This window comes from Sus scrofa, chromosome 6, assembly GCF_054392235.1.
Source record: "Sus scrofa isolate SSC_HxYL_T2T_F1_AM1 chromosome 6, Sscrofa_HxYL_maternal_Yorkshire_Landrace_v2.0, whole genome shotgun sequence".
NCBI lineage: Eukaryota > Metazoa > Chordata > Mammalia > Artiodactyla > Suidae > Sus > Sus scrofa.
The window spans coordinates 24,658,203-24,674,970 of record NC_139388.1 but is presented as its reverse complement, the minus strand read 5'-3'; the positions used below and the strand labels follow the sequence as shown (position 1 = coordinate 24,674,970).

At 41.2% G+C, this 16,768-nt stretch overlaps 1 protein-coding gene across 25 annotated transcripts in view; it reads left to right on the top strand.

Annotated features, from left to right (window-relative positions):
• The window catches only part of CDH8 (cadherin 8), a 1,221,794-nt gene that overhangs the window by 855,554 nt on the left and 349,472 nt on the right, over positions 1-16,768 (top strand). For 13 of the 25 annotated variants that reach the window (XR_014805726.1, XM_084959944.1, XM_084959949.1 and 10 more), the window contains one exon: positions 15,106-15,556. The exons of 4 other annotated variants lie outside the window; for them this stretch is intronic. Coding sequence is in view for 16 of the 21 variants with exons in the window: in XM_084959944.1 (XP_084816070.1) it covers positions 15,305-15,556 (252 nt within the window). In the remaining 5 variants the exon portion in view is untranslated. Of the gene's footprint in view, positions 1-119; positions 1,474-15,105; positions 15,557-16,768 lie in introns of those variants that run through there. 8 more of the 25 variants (XR_014805725.1, XM_021093981.2, XM_021093974.2 and 5 more) reach the window with 3 other exon arrangements.

Here is a 16,768-nt window from a genome sequence, read left to right as displayed (position 1 = left end):
AGAGAGGGGGCGGGGAGGGGGCCCGCTTACATGAATTTCCAAGTGGTAGACCTGCCTCTGCGCTCTGCCCAATGAGATCCGTCAGGGGAGGCACCCGGTTCACTTTTCCACATCACTTCACAGTTACATTTGGCAGGCAGGCGGGCTCGCACGCCGGAGCGCTCAGCCCAGAATTAGTGGATCTATTTGGAATCTCCCTGCCTCCTTGAAGCTCATCCGCTGTCGCCGGATTGTGTACAGACGGTAGCGTCCACCCAGCAAAGCTGCACTTTGGGCTGCGGACATTCAGAGCCTGGCGCACCAGCCCCGCGTCTACGCACCAAGTCCCGCAGCTCCGAAAGGCATGAACCCGATCCAGAGGCGCCTGTCCAGCGCGCGGGGACCGCTCGGTGTTTGCCGCCCTCGGGAGCCGACCTCAAGCCCCTCCAGCCATTTGTGAAACTAGAGGCTTGAAATTCGCCAGCGCGGAGCCCCGCGAGAGTAAGTGGTCTCCCCACGCCAGTCGTTTTAATCCATGCTTCGAGGACCCAGGAGGGACCTTTTCTTTTAGGAATCCCCATGCCCCTTCAGACACCTTACGCGCCTCCTTCCCCTAGGATGGTGGATGCGGGTTCCCCGCCCGTGTGCAGGGCTGAGCTGCATCTTCTTTCCTACTGTGCACAGCTGACTGGGTCATCTCAGGGATTTAGCTGATGGTTTTTGCAACCTGCTCTGACGGTAGATCCTAGAGAGTAGCAAGCAGGCTGTGCCCCTCCAGTTTTCCTGTTCGGCTCCCTCCTGGGGGTCTCGGGGCGATTTCGCCGCCTCGCGACACCGGCAGGCGCTGCTGCAGCCGCGCGCCTTCACTGCGGGGCCGGTGCGGTGAATGCGAAATACCCGCCGCTGGATGAGAGGCGGGAGTGAGCCCGAGCCGAAAGAAGGCGTAGGGGATCGGGGGTGCCCTCCGGCTTGTTTCCTGCACTGCCCCACCCCTGAGGAGAGGGAGGGCGACCCTCGTGGTGCGGCTGCAGGCCAGGACTCAGCAGCGAGAGCCCCAGCGCCAGGCTTTCCCACAAGTGGCTGCTCCAGCCCGGGAGGCGCGGTGCCTGCTGCAAACTTGCCGGGCTCCCCAGCCACCCGCGGCTCTGCGGTCATAGCGATGCTGCATCCAATCCAGGCAGGACCCCCAAGCAGTGTCTTCCCTGAGCCCGCAAGACTGAGCTCACAGAGCCTCCTGAGCCTAGCCGGGGACTCCTTCAGAAGCCCTCTCCCAGCTCCGGCAGAGCCCCAAGCTGCGCTTTCTGACAACCACCTCACTCACCCGGGTCCTCGGACCCTTGGGGGGCGGGCCACGCCCCTCGCGGGACCCGAAGAAAACCGGCTCTCGCCTGGGTTTTGGCAGTGCGTAACAGGTTCGTAAGGGACTCGCTCCTTCTCCAAGGCTCCCGCTGGGAGCCAGCGAAAACCTGCCGCCTTCAACGACCATGCCAACAGGTATCCACAATTTCCTGCGCCTTTTCCCTCCCCAAGTCCAAAGCCTTTCCCACCCCTTCTGGCAGAAACCTCAAAGTTTCCTAGTCGTGGACCCTTACCCGCGGGCATAGAGCTAGCGGCACGTCCAGGACTAACCGTTTGCCTCCGAAATCTGAGATGGCAGCTGCTCGCTTGGGTTATTAAATGTAAGAAATCAAACAACATTAATTGTTTGTTAGTCTGTGAAGGAAAATCTGGTAGCAGCTCACTAAAGCCCCAATTAAAGGATAGAGTTTATAACCAAGCAGGAGAGAAAAGGTCCTTTCAACTTTACCACCCTTTCCTGGAGATGCCACAAGAGTTTTCTCTTTAAGAGGCAGGATCGGACCATCCCTCAGCGCGCCAGAGCTGCTAATCAGATCAGCCGGCTGCTTGCTTTCACCTAATTCGCGAATTCGCCTTTATCTGTGGGCTGACAGTGGGAAGGGGGACGTAGGATAAGGTTTCCGAGCAATTGCCCTCTTTAATCAGGTACCACTGAGAAACAGATCGGAGGGACTGGGGAGGATTGGGGCCCTTGGAAGCGCCTGCCCTCTTTCCAGCATTCTGACAGCCATCTCAGTGGTTAACAGCCCTCTCTAGGCTGTTACCCCCAGCTTCATTATAGGAGCTTTTCAACTGGAAAACTATGTGTGGGAAAGAGATATTTATGTAAGATTCGAGAATGGGATTTTCCATCCATTCAGCCTGGCCGCTGTACCCCACTGCATGCAAAATGAGTCCTGTCTTTCATGGCAAACAGAACTGAAATCTCTGCCTGGCTTTTGCTTTTCATCAGCTCTGTCCAGTTTTCAGGGGTTTTATCTGGAGTGCGTGAAAGTGTGTGTGTGTGTGTGCGCGCACGTGTGCGTGCATGTGTGTGCATGAGAGAGAATGAGAAATTCTTTTGCCAAGGGGCCCGATGTGTTTGAATGATGTTCTCTGAGGGTTACATTTTTTTTTTAAAATCCCTCAAAGGGATTGCTCCATAATCATCATGTCCAGACATGTTTTTCCACTTCTCTGAGCTTTGTGGCTTAAAGAAATTCTAGGGCTATCCCTCTTACTAAATAATAATACTGATAATAATGTTCTGTGATTCTGCTTTACCAGATTTGAAGCTCCCCATCATGTAGTCATTTCATGCTGAAGCAGTCACAGGATTTTAAGTCAGCTTTGAGATACACACACACACACACACACACACACACACACACACACACACTTACCCCCCCCCCGGACGCTGACGGGGGCTTGGAGTTGAGAAAATCTGTTCTGAAAACAGAGAGAGGAGCCTTGCTGGCAGTCTGGGGATTGCTGCATTCAGGGCCGTTTAGTGGTGTTCATCTTCCTCATTCTGTTCCCCAGGACACCCACATGGGTACCAAGATATTCTAGGACCATCATGAATAGACCCGATATTTTAGAGACACTGGCTAATGTTCTCTGAAATTTGTGTTGCAGTGCTGTCATGCAAACTTTTTCATCATTCTCCCCTTCAATCTGGATCTTATACTTCCAATTATTATTGCTGTTAAAAAATCAATTATTCTGCTTTATAATCTGTAGTCTCTTAAAACTCTTAGATGGGGAAATCTCTCTACGCAAGACTCTTAACATACTTTGGCTGCATTTTTGGTGTCCAGGATGCATTTCTGAAGCTTTTGAAGGTGTTATGAATTTAGCTGAAGATCAATTTTATAGGAGCTCTCACTGGAATAGCAGCTCCTTTTGCCTGCTATACACATATCAACTTGAAAGAGAAGGAAGTCTTTAACCTGAAAAATAACTTTATTTGTGTATTTTTTAGAACTGGTCAAGCCAGTATTCCTATAAATATACCCCTTAATTTAGCACTGAACACAGCTTTAAGTAGCCAATGGCGGTATGCTTGATGCAAAAATAATAATAATCATAATAAAATAAAATAAAAAATAAAAAGATAGACAAACAACTAAACAATCCATAAAACATGCTCAGCAGGATATAATAGACCACTTGAGAAGGCGTTTTGTGAAGGCCGTTACAAATATACTCATGATGCAACGTTTCCTTGTAAACTCTGCACAGATTTGAGATCTGATGTTCCTGGTTAGCAGGGAGTCCCCAGTTGTTGGAGCAAAGCATGAAAACTCCAGAGAACAAGGTATAATGATTCTATTCAAGAAATTGTACCTCGGGGCTTTCCTTTAAAGGCTCCTTTCACTGTTTATTGACAAGGAAAAAGGAACAAGCCCATACAGAAAAGTTAGAATCCACGCTTCATCAACTGTTCAGGAAAACCTTATCGTTAGAAGTAAATTAATGCTTTAAAGGAAAACATAGTAATCTTTGTTTTTTTTTTTTTTTCTACTCAAGGTAGCACCCTTATGACTTTATTAACATTCGAATCTAAGCAAATTGTCCATGCCCAACCAAGAGCTTTTCATGGGTAAAATGACGTTTAGTTTCTATTTCCAACCATTGTTTTCTGTCCCATCAGCAAAGTTTTGTGTTTGACAAATCAAGGGCTAAGAGTTATCAGAAGAGCCTTTACATTTTAGATGCAGTCTAAGGTTCTGAGACTTTGCTATGAAAATATTCTGCTCAGTGGTGTTGCTGATACTGGTTTAATTCATCTTATATTTCTTACAGTGTTATTCAGAGAAGCAGAAAAAAATACAGTTTTCCCTTTGTTTTCAGCACTGTTGGCATTCACAGCTGAAATGGACTGACTTTGCTTTTTAGTTTAGGAGAAAGCTGCTAACTTTGGTGTATTATACACCTCCTACAGAGTATAGAATTAAAAACAAGGCTGATTCTTGTTGCTCTCTATTACATGTTGTACACACAGCTTACTTCTAGAAAACGAGAAAACATGCCCAGATTGTGATTTCATTTATTGGTTCAAGTAGGATATTTTTCTCATCTTCCCTTTGCCATTTCATCTGCTTTAGATTATTTGATTTGCCCTCCTAGCTTCTTGGATTTATATATTGACTGGTCTCTTAAAGCAAATATATTTGTTTGTGGGGCAGGAAAAAATTTTCCAGAATCTCGTTAAGTGCTTATTTGTGAAATAGAATAATATTTTAATGGTTCAAGGTCATCAGTTGATGTTGTGGGGCTTAATTAACCAAAGAGCTGTTTGTCTGCTCTTGTTTCACGCTCGTAGAAAGTTGTGAAGAGGTGATGTGTGCAATATATCTCTGCTGAACTGTTGGTTCTTGCCATTGGAACCTGCTTCAGATGTAACCAGGAGGAGAAAATTGGTTGAACCTGGCAACTTCAAAAGGTCAGAAAAGAAATAAGTTCAAGGGATGCCATTTAGCTGCTTCTCCCGTATGTTGCCGTGAACAGAATCTCCATCTCTTCCTGGCAAAACACCGGGGCCAGCACTGTTTCCTTTTTCTGTCATTCCTGGGGTTTTATTTCCTGAGTTTTAAATGTCATATGCTATTCGCTATCACAAATATCATCCACCTTCTTGCCTTTAGAAGTCTTGTTTTTGTATAAAATTCTATTAGTAGGTAGAAATACATAGATGCAATTTTCTGTTTCTCCTTGGACAGCATCATAAGAGAATAACACTTGTATTTAGAACTTTCAGTCTCCTTCCCTTCCCTCTTTGCCAAAGATGATTGCAGAGCTAGAACGATGGTTAATTTAGGGCTAAGCATAGAGTTAGTGCTCAGTAAACATTGATTTAATGAATTAATGATTAGCACACACTATGCCTTTCTTTCTTTTTCTTAGGGGATTCTCAGTGAAGGGGAAGGAGGGATCCAATTCTATCCAAAAATCCAATATTGTGACATTCCACCTTAGTTTCCTCTACAGAAATTTCATAAGTTGTCCCAAGTTTATTCGTAGGCACAATTCTATTCATGTTCCACAAAGCATATACTCCTCCCTCGAAATCATGTTGTTAATGATATGAGCATATAAGAATGACATAATTCAGCTTTGTAAAATTGAGAATACCTTCAAGACTAGACTTGTATCAAGAATGCTGTTAAACTATATGTGATGCAAAGTTACATTTTATTGTGGAAAATGCTCTAATTATGGAAGTGTTGCATGTGTAACTCTGTGTCTATACCTTTCTCTTGCAGACAGTGTATGAAAAAGTACCAAAGGAAGAACTTAGTTCTTCTTTTCTTTCTTTGTCCCTTCTCTTCTTTCTTTCTTTAATATGTATTTTATTTGAACGATTCACATCAAATCCATGTGACTTGCAAGGCTAAGTATGTTAGAGGACAATTCTGTACTCCTTGATTTTTAGTCAGCAGTATACCTGGCCCTCGCATATGCACACAGGAAAAAAAACATGCTCTGTGGTAAGGTGCTTCGTGGATGTATTCACTTTTAAGCAAAAGGGATATATTCCAAAGGGATATTAAATGGAATTGTCTTAATTCTTTCTATGTATATCGTTACGTGAAAATGTTACTGTACTGTATTCATATTCTATTGGCAATAAGAATCATATTTTCCATGCATTGTGTCTTTCTAGATGGATTTATGCATAAAATATGATTATCTGATTCCCGATGTGACACAAATAACATTAAATAAGTAGGTAGGGGCTTGATATATATATATATCATAAGGGAATGTTTTTCTTTCTTATCTATGCAACCTCATCTCCAAGATTTAATGTAAAAATTACAAGAATATATTTCATTCTTTGCAAGTCTATTACTGTTTCAGTTTGCAAACAGGGTTTCTTTTTTCTTTGTCCAAGTATTCCCATCTTTAAAATAAGGATGCTCAGAAATACGAAAAAAAAAAAATTCTGTCTGTTTTGATTAGAGCAGTAAAACATACTTGTCTTTGAGTTACACTAAAATATGGTAGTTGAAGATAGTAGTACACTTATTTTAGAATCTGTATAAGCAATTTCATTTTTAGGAACTATACATTCAGTGTGATAACTCAATATTTTTTTTTTTGTCAAATGATTGCTATCTGTTTACCCATCCATCACCTGCATGTGTATAGAGTTCACAGCAACAGTGCCAGTGGGTGGCTTTTAAGCTGTAAAGCCTTTGAAAGATGAAAGAATGACAGTAAGGTGCATTTGTAAGGGCGTACTTGTAAGGTTGGTTACTACCCAGGATAATCTAATTGGAAGAATCTTGACTTATTATACTGAGGATACTTGACTGCATTTCGGTTTCAGTGTTATAGACTTTTTAGCTTTGGTTATGTGTTGTAACTGATTTTAACCCTTACCACATTTCTTAAGCAAGAAGGAGAGCTGCTAATTTTCAGCCATCATCAGTAGTGCTAAAATTTTGTTAAGTATTTTTGAAATATTCACAGAAATATTTAAATTCATAGAAAAAATTGTTAAGTATTTTTTGGGAAAAAACATTACCTGAACCCAAGCCCTAATATTGCTTTCTCTGAACTCCTGCCTAGGAAGTGTTTAGATAACACTTTCTCCTCATCTTTGAATGAGTAGAGACTTTCCCACTTGGACCATTCTCATGAGAATGTACTAGATGATTATGAAATGCCATGGAATTTTTCTTGTAGAAGAGAAGTCCTGGGTTTTTCAAGGAGTGGCTACAATTTGATTGCAAGCGAGTAGTTCTGGTGTGGATGTGTAATGCTTATGCTTTGCCCTTTTCAGGAGCATATGGTGATGGATGATGCCATGTCTTCTATGGAAAAGAGAGACATCATTGACCTCAGAGTAGGGAGAAGTTTAACATATGACCCTTTAGGAGTTCTACTGTGATGCAGCAGATTAAGGATCTAGCATTGTCACTGAAGTGGCTTGGGTTGCTGCTGTGGCGCAGCTTCTATCCCTGACATGGGAACTTCTGCAATTGTGGCCAAAAAAAAAAAAAAATTAAAAATATCACCCTTTGGAAGCCTTATAAAGCTATTTGAAACCATGTGTTGTATGCTAGCTGTGGGGAAGGAAAACAAGGAAATGCTGTTTTATTTATATCCCACCTGCCTCAAGCTATTTTCTGAAACAAACAAACAAAAAACCCAAGAGATAGAAAAGGTTATTTTATTTATTCCCTGTTTACATAGAGTACTGGAATTTTCCCCATTGATTTATTGAGCAAGAATTTGAAATAAACTAATTAAAGAAATCAGTCAAGATTCTTTGTGGACCATGTAAAACAGTCAATAAATGGTTAAGTATCATTACTCCACTGACATAGTATCATAACTCCACTTACAAGGCTTATATTACTTAATTTTTTTCATCATCCTTCAAGTCAGTTTCCTCATCTGCCACAATTGAGATAAATTTGCCAGGTCACTGGTCTTAGGAACGATTGGACTGTGATTCAGATGACTTCTGTCTGAGTCCAGAGTCAATGTTCTCAACCGCCACAGCCTTGTAAGTTCATCGGTATCATAAGATTAAGGGTAAGATTGATTCCCAGTGGTTACTCTGACATTGGTGTTGGTTTGCAATCTTGGGGTCTGGGGGTGAAATTCAAAGCCAACCCTCCCTCATCTGTGAATCAGGAGAGACTGAAGAAAGAGACAGGCCATCCCAGATTGGTAGGTGGCAGTTTTAGTAAAGCCACGGAACTTACATACGAGGCTTGTCTTGAGCGATCACAAGGTCTTTGTATCCGCCCCCCTCCCCAGCATCTTCAAGTTTATTTATACAGAGGTTTTCACCAGACCATCTGGACCATACTGTCCAGATGATCTTGGTAACACATGACTTTCTAAAAGCTACATCTGTGAACTGCCTTCTAGAGCAGGAACCTTGACTGGGATGTGCATTCTAAGGAGACTCTGATTGCCTGGGTCCTGCTCACAGGTAAAGCTGAAGTCACATCTTTTCCTTGACCTCCTCCAGCAAAGGGCCAGCACAAAATTGTTCTCCCTCCTAAAGCCTTTGGCTATTACATTTTGAGCAGCTGATTTTAAAGACAGCAAAGGATGTGACTCTTAAATGGAGAAAGAAGGATTTAGCTTATACTTGAGAAATGACTTCCTGGCACTAGTATGTCTAATCAGCAAGGAAAGTATGGGCCTTAGAGTCATCTTTTTGAGATGAGTGCCATGCAGTTTTGCTGAAGAAGATCCAACAAAGTAGATTCATCTTCAGTCTTTTCACTAATAATTCTAGGAAAGTTTATTGAATGACGATCTGATTCTATGAATACTAGAAAAAGAAACTTGATACTTCCTGCCTTTGTTACCCCAGTCTGACATGTCTATAGCAGGAAAGCTTCTATGTGATGGATACAGTTCTAACTTCATCTTGGGGAAGGATGATGAGAAGACATCTCTCTTTCTCTCTCTATTTATCTATCTGTATATCTACCGATCGATCGATCAGTTTTTGCCCTGGTAACCAATAATTATAGAACTTAAGGAAAACGAAATCATCTAGTAGAAAAACAATAACGTGTCAATAACAGCAAAAAGTGGATTTGGCAGGTATTATTCTGGGTGGCAAAAAAAGCAAGGTATATGCTCTTGGATAGGGAGACAGCTGGATAAGTGTACAGTCTTATCCAAGAATTATGCCAGAATGATGTCCAGTAGGGTTATGGTTGAGGGGAAAGTTAAACCAAGTGTGTGTGTGTGTGTGTGTGTGTGTGTGTGTGTATCTGTGTGTCTGTGTGTAAATAAGAAAAAAAAATTGAATTATCTTCTGCCAAGAGAATTTGGTCAGAGAATTCTGAAGGCTTTAGGAAAGGTGATTCTCTTGCATTATTTATATTTGGACATATGCAAGTCCTGTTCCCCTGTAATCATGCAGGGCTTAGCATGAATTGCACTAGGTCACAGGCTGAGCCACACACCCTCTGTTCCTGAAATACCACTTTGAATTCAGTGTGCATTTACCTGTTTTGAAGCAGCCTACTAATGGCTCTAAATTCAAGGTCAGAAACATTTTTAATAGAAACTCTTTGGTCTTGTGTGTCATTTTTGCTTCCATGAAATATTGTGGCTGCTAAGCCCAGTGGATAATAAAAGCATAATTTCCTGTCAACCACAATAATCTGCAGGATTGAATTCTAAAGTGTCGGTAAAAGCCCATTTTTATTTTAGACTTCAGAGTATGGCTCATCGTTGGGAACCTCAATCTACACTGTTTACCAAATCGATGGTACAATATATTTTTGCATAATGACTTAACATATCTGAGGGTTGACCGAGTTCACCTTAAATAAAATGTTGGGGTCATTGCAGTCAGATCTAAGCTGTAATTAGTACTATTTCTGTGAATGAAAAGTGGGATTCTAAGTATCTTACCTAAGACAAGGTATCTTCTTATGAAGGAATTCTAAAGACTTCTTTATAAGAATTCCAGAGAGCCGGTCAAATCTCTTCATTTCACTCTCCGGGTATAAATCAATGCAGCAGCATTATAATAAAGTGGATTGGTTGGCCAGACATACATACTGTGGTTAGAAAAATCTAAAAATTAAATTGATTTTTTTTTTTACCCCAGCTTTACCACTTTGCTCAATTTCTTCTTCCTTGCATAGAGTTAAGCAGTGTGCGTATGCAGCTACTATTACAGCATTTATTAATTCTGATAACAGTGATGTAATATTCGGTTGCCGCCCAAGAATTCCTATAAAGCTATTGTCTGATCATCAAAGAGGACAACATTAGCTCTGCCTGTTGCAGAGTTGCCAGCATATAAATAGTACAGTTCTAATTGTCGCAGTAGAATCCCATTTCTCCCCAAGTAATAGACTTGGCTGAAGTGGAGGCAGTCTCTCCATCCCTTGATGGCCTTCATGGCAACATACCACTTATTGGAGCAGTTTTCTCAGTGTGGCTTCTAAAGTAGATAAGGAGTGGGTCAAATATATTAAGACGTCATACAATATTCCATATATGCACACAGCCCAGTGTGGAGTTTCCCAAAGTTTATTATATGTATACCCCAGGGTAGTAAGTTGTTCATGGGCATGGCGTTAAAAGGCACTGAGGAAGAAGCGACTTTTTCACTATACCTTTGAATGTTTTAAGTCATTTTAGGAAGATGGTCTGAGTTCGGTAGCTTTATTCTCTTGAATCCCAGGCTTCTCCAGCTATGGACCTCTCGCCAGTAGTATCTGCATCACAAGTGAGATTATTAGAAATGCGAGTTGCAAGCCCCACCCTAGATTTACTGGATTAGTATCTGCTTTTGGGAAAGATTTTCAAGATTTGCATGCTTATTAAAGTTTGAGAATCACCCACCTAGGGGTGTTCTGGAGGTGATTTTTACTGGGCTTAACCATGGCTGATAGTTAAATTTTCACAAACTGCTAGACGTGGTGAGTGATCACATTGAAAGCTTGGAATTGGTCATGGTTGGAAGTATTTATGTCATAGAAATCAGAAATTCATTGTTCTTTCAGATAGCTACTTATTAAATATTGAACTGTACACCTTGGCCTCTAACTATTGCTGTTCTTCCGTTTTTACAAAAAGAAAGATGACCCCAGGCTCTGACAGCATTTAGTTAAGTGAACATTAAACATCATTTAAGCACCAATCTCATTGTGCTTCAGTTTGCTTATCTTTAAGATGAGAATCGTGATAATAAAGTAGTAGTAATACTTACAGGATTATTTTGAAGAGTGAGTATATGTGTGTATGTACATTTAATGTGTGTATATACATAATTGTATATACTTTTTATTATGGTATAGTATGTGTGTGCAAGTGTATCCTTCTTGATGATTTAATATTATCCAAACACTTCTTGGTATTCACTATTAGTCTGTTCATCTTTTTGTGGTGAATCACATTGGCTTTTCACTATTAAATAAATATTTTAAAAACTGAGACTATTTTAATAAAATATAAAGTAACTGTACACATGATGCAAAGATTTGGCAAAGTATGAGGAGGGGTATATGAGTGTTTCAGGTGCTAGAAGCTCTGTACATGGGGAGTTAGTGGGAATAAGAGCTTGGCCCACTAATCCAGGGTATTGATCAAGTCACTCCCTCATTCTCTGAAAAGTGAGGAGTTGAATTGGAATTGTAGTTAACTGTCTTCCATACCATTTTCATGGGATGGCATTTATTTTTATTCCTCAAAGCTTTAGAGAAATCAAATATGCTGTGCTCTTCACAAAGAACTGATGACAAGATGTAACAAGACATTATTTGAAAGCTGTCCTAGGTACCAATTCATTCACAGATCCTGGGTTAGTTGGTGGTTTTGTTCTGGTCCATTGTGCCCTTCAACACCTACCACCCCCCTCCCAGGTAGGTGATCCCTTCTCAAAATCTGGATGACTCTTCCTCCAGGAAGCCTTCTTTAAGATGGTTAAGATAAGTAACACAGCCATCACTCTGTATCTCCCCAACCCTTCTCAGACCAAACTTTACTCAATACTCTTAAGTATCTACTTCCTTGTCTTTACCCATTAGAGACTCTTGGCTTCTTAAAGATCAAACTCTGAACTGAAAGTTCCCGTTGTGGCTCAGCAGGTTAAGAACCTGACATAGTGTCTGTGAGTTCAATCTCTGGCCTCAGTCAGTAGGTTAAGGATCTGGCTATAGGTTGAAGATGTGGCTCAGATCCAGTGTGGCTGTGGCTGTGCATGGGCCTTAGCTGCAGCTTGGATTCAACCCCTAGCTCAGGAACTTGCATATGCCGCAGGTGCAGTTGTAAAAAGAAGAAGAAGAAAAAAAGGCACTCTGAACTGTTTGGTTTTCTACCCTTAGTGCCTGATACATATGCTCATCACCTATTTATATAATGAGAGAAAGGGTTGTGGTAGGAAAGAATTTTGAAGTTAAATTACTTAGATTCAAATAACAGTTTGCTCTTTACTGCAAGTATTCTTGGGGCAAGTTACTTAATTCTGTTGTACCTCAATTTTGAACAAAACAGTACAAGGCATAGGAAGCTTTATCTAACTGTAAGATATTGTCTTAATGGATACTATACAATTTGGGGCTATGGATATATTCCTTTATTTATTAATCTTTTCATTTTAATGAATGAAGCTATGTCATTGTATAAAATTGTTTCAGGTCTATTATTACTTTTTCCCTGATTCTGGCAAGTTCAAGTAGGATACTAATTGTGTCCCATTCCATCCACTTGGTATCTTCCATCAAGGGAGTGTCTCTTAGGAGTTAACATTGAGATTCAACTTCCTTGTCCCAGAATCATTAACAGCAGAGCAGATGCCAGAGAATACTTGCAGAATATTTGGTAGAATTTAAAAATAGCTATACATTCTAGCCTTTCTTAATTGCTTCACCAAGATTACCTCTTTTAATTCTCAAAGTAAACTGGCTAGGTAAATACCACACTAGTTGCTGTTAGCTGGCCTTCGGTTATGCAACTGGAAAGGGTAGTTCTTCAACTAGAATCCAAACTCCGGGCCAGAGGAAATTCTCACCAGCATCTCATAGTTCTGCCTCTGTGGTCCTTGGGCCATCAGGGAATGGTTTGCATACCTTTTGAACATCGAGATGGCCCATCGTGGAGTAGGGTTATGTTTAGGGAGAATTCCTCTCTTTTCCCTGAGACGTGTTTAGGAAGAGGCTCTGTGATTACAACGACTATCACCTTCCATCTAATATGGTCCAGCCCTTCTCTCACCAGCGTTGCCCTCACCCTCTCACATCCACCTTAGGGGAGATTTTTGACTGCCTTTGTGTGACTCTCCTCCCTGGATGACCCTCCTGCAGAGCTCACACAGCTCAGCCCTTTGCTCATTCTTTGGACTTTTTTTTAACCAACGCCTCTCAAGGGCAGGGATGGTGTCTGGACCACCCTCCTTCTCAGGCTCCGGAAAACCACAGGCACCGCGGCTTACAGAGTGCTCTTCCCATGTTTCAGCTGCTTTATATGAGTCTTGTTTCTGAATCACCCCAAATAAGAATTATTATTACTGCTATTTTGCAGAATAGAAAACAGAAGCTCAGAGAACTTAAGCATTTTGCCCATTAGTACAGAGATAGTGAGTGAGGTAAGCTGGGCTTCAAATCCAGGCTTTCCTGCCCCTAAAACAGACACTCTACTGAAAACAATGATAGTCACATAGCCCCATGGCTAGGGGAGAGCCTGGTGTGTGATGGCTGTGCTCTAAATGCTGTTTAAATATGTAAATATAAATGATAAGTAGATTGGCAGTTCAGAAAGATACTCATATTTGGGGCTTTCTTATCAAGACCTTTTGGATTTTGTTTTGTTTTAAATTTGAAGTCTGCAGAGGTCTGCCCTCATACTGTAATGAGAGAAGGGCTGATTGGAAATCCGCTTTAAAGGAGGGCTCATTTCCCTGCATGTATTGCCGTTCTAGGGAAAGTTGGTGATGTTACTCTGGACTCTGTTTCCTCTGAGTCGGCTCTCTCTTGAAAGTTTTTCTTCAGATTCCAAAAGAACTGGTGCTTACTTCTCTGCTTATCTGGGTCGGGCTTCTTTCGAGGTACAGAGAAAGTCCCAGTGATTGAGCTGAGCCCAGGCAGAGAGTGACAGGCAGGGCGATTCCACTGACCGTCTTGTTAGATCAGATCCCATCTGTCTCTTTAGCAGGATCTGGGTCTACCCCTCTCCGCTGGTTCACTAAGGCCGCTCACCAGCCCAGCCAATGTTAATGACTTTCTCACTTTCCCATTCTGAGCCAGAATGGAGCCAGTGACCTACAGGAAAAAGGTTCCCTACCCTATTATGAGCCAAACTGTTCCCAGTGGTGTCCTGAGGAATTATTTTCCCATTTAATCTAATTCAGGCAGGCTTCTCCCTGGGATCTGCAGTGAACATTATTTCTTTAAAAATAATTTTTTTGAGAGGGAAGAAACACGTTTTGCCACGGTGAAGGTAAGCAAAAAAATGTATTTGACACCTCAGATAATGGGGAGGTTTTTTTTTTTTTTTTGCCCATCCCTTTCTGAATCTCCTCAGTTGAGATTGTATTTTTATCATATTTCATTCCCAAAGGAGCTTTTCATAATTTAAATCTCCTGTTCAACTATACATTTGGAATGGGAACCCTGACACTGTCCTGATGATAACATACATGCTGGACATTACAGAATTTCTCCCTGGGAGCATTCTAATTTTATTCACACATTATTAGCATCCTGGCAGAGAATTTTATTCTGCACCCTGAACTGGACAATCCCTCCTGATGGGTTGTGGCAGCTAAGACTGTGAAAACTGAGGATATTTCTCTTCCTGTTCTCATTTGTATTTTTTTTTTTAAGTATCCTTTAAAGCTTAGTTTCTTTACATATTTTAGCCCAAAGTGAACTAGAAGTTATCTTTAAACTGGGAAGTTTGGGATGAAAGGGAAGAGAAGGGAGGAAGAAAGGAAGGAAGAAAGAAAGAAGGGAGAAAGGAAGGAAGGGAGAGTGAAAGGAAGAGAGGAAGGAAAGAAGCTGGAAGGGAAAAGAGAATTTCAGTTACTTGAAGCAGTTTTTGATAAGTAACAAAAATTAATATGCAAATATAAATAAATCAGTAAAGTTTACAGTATATAAAAGGACCCGTTAGCCGACTTGTTCTAATTCCTCAGTTCCACTTTCTTAACTCTAGGGTTTGGGAGGTGCTCACTGTTGTTCACTTACGTACCTATGAAAAGCAGTGGTTTTGTTTAAAAACCTGTTGCAGTGGACCTTTATCTTTCTTCCTCCCTGTTTTTTTGTTTTTTTGGTTTTTTTTTTGCAGAAAATTTCAATGAGAAGAAAAGCCAGTGGATCGTGGTCCTAGAAAATCTGCTTAGATGATGTCTGTTTCCTGCGCTATTAACACGTGGCCGAGCTGTAAGTAAATGCTCAGCACTGCATGATGAATTGGATGGCTGCAGACCGGAGGCAAAAAAAATAATTGTCTCATTTTCGTGGTGATTTGCTTAACTGGTGGGACCATGCCAGAACGGCTATCGGCAATGCTCTTGGATCTCTGGACTCCATTAATAATATTATGGATTACTCTTCCCCCTTGCATTTACATGGCTCCGATGAATCAATCTCCAGTTTTAATGAGTGGATCCCCTTTGGAACTAAATAGGCTGAGTGAAGAACAGCGGATTTTGAACCGCTCCAAAAGAGGCTGGGTTTGGAATCAAATGTTTGTCCTAGAAGAGTTTTCTGGACCTGAACCGATCCTTGTTGGCCGGGTAAGCTTTGCTTTTGAGATCCCCATTTCAGGATCTGTTGCTGGTCTCTAGATCTTTAACATCAGGCTTGTCACAGTTGTTGCCACACTTGTAAGTACTTGTAAGTACTCCAGGCCAGAATGGTTAGTTCGTTTATCTCTTGGTTTCTTTAGGGATATGAATAATCCCACGGTAACAAATTTAAATGTAGACAAACTGATCCTCTCCTGAAAGCTCATTCTCCCCACCTCCTCCGCCCCGTCATGGATATAAAACCATTTGTGCAATGCATACACAAATAAGGTTTTTTCTTTCTCATTTTAAAAGAAATCTGCATGCCAAACCTTTTCTATAGCTTATAGCACAGAGATATGTATTTTTTGTTCAGTTTGAATTTCTACCACCTGGGAGTCCTAAGATGTTATTTGTTCCATTTTATTTTGAGGCCATGTATTTCCAATTGCAGGTCGATTTTTCTCCTGTTTTTGTTTCTTTTTGTTGTTTGCCATTTCAATTATTAACCTAGGATGGAGAAAGGGAAATTTTTTGGAGTGGGTGCTTAGCAGTGCATTGTTCTGTAATTCAGTAAACTTTGCAAAAAGAAACAGGCTCATTCATTGTCAGATTGAGTATAATGTATAGAATCAAAATTCTAGTTTAGTGGTGTCTGCATGTGTACACGTGTGTGTGCATATAAGTGTCGGACTCGATTTATATCTGTTTTGTTGTTGTTGGCAGGTTAGACAAATGTTCCTTGTGTAGATAAGTGCTGCCTGCTTTTCAGAGTCTCACTTGTGGGTTATTGAAGACGATACATGTTTATTCCTTGGAATTGTTCCTAAGCTTCTGTTAATTTTGACTCATACCACCGTCCTAGGTAGAATTCCAATTATGAGCCTGCCAATGACTGATTTTCCTGATAAGTCAGATTCAGAAGTGAATCCTGCCAATATGATTCATTTCACAAATGCAATGATTTTTTTTAAGGGAGAATTAAATATTGATCTTCAAGCCTTGGGTTAACACGAGGGCTCCAGATCCCCTTCCTGCTTCTACCTCATTGTAAAGCAGAGGGAGCCTCCCCAAGGATTATGTTTTTTCATTTCGTATAGTTCTACTTGGACAAGGGAAATGTGGATGAGGTGGTACCATGAGTCTTTCAAAGAATATTTATTGAGCCCTTCCCAAGTACCACACACTTTTTTAGGCACATGGGGGCCTATCTGTCACTGA